General features: G+C 40.9%; 1 protein-coding gene across 1 annotated transcript; it reads left to right on the top strand.

The window, feature by feature from the left end:
• Positions 1–320: 320 nt before the first annotated feature.
• Positions 321–2,365, top strand: LOC113017403 (complement C1q tumor necrosis factor-related protein 3-like). Its single transcript, XM_026160549.1, is given in 4 exon segments — positions 321–379; positions 435–465; positions 1,735–1,861; positions 1,959–2,365. Coding segments are annotated over 4 exon segments (501 nt in total). The 3' UTR covers positions 2,243–2,365.
• Positions 2,366–2,597: the final 232 nt, after the last annotated feature.

Genomic DNA, 2,597 nt, shown 5'->3' on the forward strand with positions numbered 1-2,597 from the left:
GTGCAAATCCTCAATGGCAGAATTTCTACAGAGATATTGTAATATTTATGTTTATGACACAAGTTTGAACTGTTGAAATAAAATTGTCTAATTGTCAGCACAAACAGATAAGCACTGCAAATATATTCACTGGGAAGTGATTTAGCATGACTTTTGTCATGCATTTGAATTGCATAGTTATTGGTTCCATGTTCAATAACTTGTCTTTTATATGGAGTGAGAGAAAGAGACTGAAGAGACAGCAGGGATAACAACTTTGAAATAAAACTGCTTCATTTCTTCACATATATCATGATATGAAGCAACATATAGAGCAGGCAATGCAGGACCACGGTCTGATGTCACGGGACCGAGTGGTCAGTACCAAAACTGGACTGAGGTGCAGAAACCCAGAACAGAGAAGGCAGGTAGCTTTACAATATACTCAGTCTTAGAAAATGTGTCAAGAACAAAAAGCAGTGAAAGGTAGAATTTGACGTGGCGTGGCCTGGGTAACATGGCTAGGGGGACGTGGAACTAGAAAGGGGAAATGGGCCTGAGATGCAGCCTGGAACAGGACAGTTAGCAGTCACTTTGCAGGAGGAGCAAAAGAGCCATGAGTGGAGGGTGAGCTGAGCAATGTGGAAAGGCTGACCTGAGGTGAGATCTAGAGGTTGCTGATAGAGTGGTGGCAGCGGGCAGGCAGGTGAGGCATCGAGTGATTTCAAAAATGGTGGTTTGTTATCCTGAGTCCGAGAGAGAAGCGTGAGCCAGAGGTTTGAGAGAAGGTGAATCCAGGAACTACAGCACAAGAAAGTAAGGTTATCAAGATTATTCACAAAGGGAGCTTGAAACATGAGAGCCAGCTACCAACATGGATCGATGACAAACTGGCAGTGAATGAAGGTCAGTGGGAGGCTTAAATCAATCTGGGTTGATTGGCTGCAAATCAGCTCCAGGTGTGAGAAACTGGAGGTGGCCCTGCCCAGGGGCGGATCCCAGGTAGACTCAGGAGCCTGACTGAAAATTGCAGCCGCACACCCCGGACCATGACATCTGAAGTGTTTAATGGGAGCTGATGTCACATGCTGCTCCAAATATCCTCTCTAATCATGTTGATGAAGTATTGGTGATACTGGCACATCCTGATGTGCCCATGCTGGCAATAATTGGCTTCTAGTTTAGAATTCATTAGACAAATGTTTTATATATAAAGAATAATAACTGTTAATAGTGGTAAATACGATTGATAATCTAAGAAGGCTTACATAAGTTAATCGAATTATTAGTGAAGTACAGGAATTAAAATGGAGTCAGCGCCTTAAAAAAGGAGTGAAGGTGGAGCAGTGGTGACCCATCACACTGTTACTTTAATTTACTTTATTGATGTATATAGCACTCTTAACACGGTAAAAGCGTGCTTCACAATAATGTAAAACAGATAAACATGAAACAGCACAAAGTTCGTCTAAATATTAGACTATCACTCTCTGTATTTTCTGTGCTGCTGACAAACTGAAGAATCATTAACTTACAGTTTCACAACAGTCTGTTTTTAGTGCAGTGAACACGATGACATTTCTTCAACATGATATCTACATAAACTAATATTTCAAGACTATATCAAAGTAACGCATTTACCAAATGGGGTTTGTGTAACGTGTAGTATTTGAATTCACAGCCTGTACAAAGGAGGTATAACTGTAAAACAGGAAGTTTAAAATAATGACATTTCTCTCTCTCTCAGCCAAACAGGTGGTGTTCTCAGCCTCTCTGGTGGAGCAAGGTGGTGGACCTTATACTGGACCATTTAACACAGAGACTACTCTGATCTTCAAACGCGTTGTCACAAACATTGGAAATGCCTACAACCCCTACACAGGTAATAACACTCAATGTCACTTCTCTGCTTTGTTGATGTTCCAGATGTTCTAACCGCTGATTTTTCATGTACTATGGCAAAAACAAATGTCCCACAGGTATTTTCACTGCACCAGTCAGAGGAGTCTACAACTTTGAGTTGACCCTGCATGGACACGGAGACATTGCATATCCTACAGCTGCTAGGTTGTTCATGAATAAAGAGCTCATTTTTACGGCATGGGAACATCAGACAACACATTCTCCAAGTGCCTCTAATGGTGGCTCACTGCTTCTAGATGCTCAAGATCAGGTGTATGTGCGCCTCTGGGCTGGTGCAAGGATATTTGATGATGACAATCATCATACCAGCTTCAGAGGTCATCTGCTTTTCTCCATGTGAAAGGTGTACCAGCTGCAAACTTCCTGTTTGGGCTGTCTTGTAGCTTTTTCTTTATTTTTTCAGAAGTAAAACAGGAAGTTAATCACCTGCTGGGATTATTTTTCATCTGTCTGTAAATCCAAAATCCAGATACACTAAACAATAATGTCATTTGGATCTCTCTCTCTTCTGATTTCAAAATTCAATGTGATTCCATTCTGTCATTTCATTCTAATAATATATCATAATAAATCGATGATTAAGCAGCAGAGGTAGTTTCTTTGTGTGTTTTAATTCCCATTATCTCATACTGACAGCAGAAAATCAAACACAGTCATGTCACAGTTGTGTTTCCAGAACAGAGATCAAACCCGAC

This window comes from Astatotilapia calliptera, unplaced genomic scaffold (assembly GCF_900246225.1).
Source record: "Astatotilapia calliptera unplaced genomic scaffold, fAstCal1.2 U_scaffold_12, whole genome shotgun sequence".
In the NCBI taxonomy this organism is placed as follows: Eukaryota; Metazoa; Chordata; class Actinopteri; order Cichliformes; family Cichlidae; genus Astatotilapia; species Astatotilapia calliptera.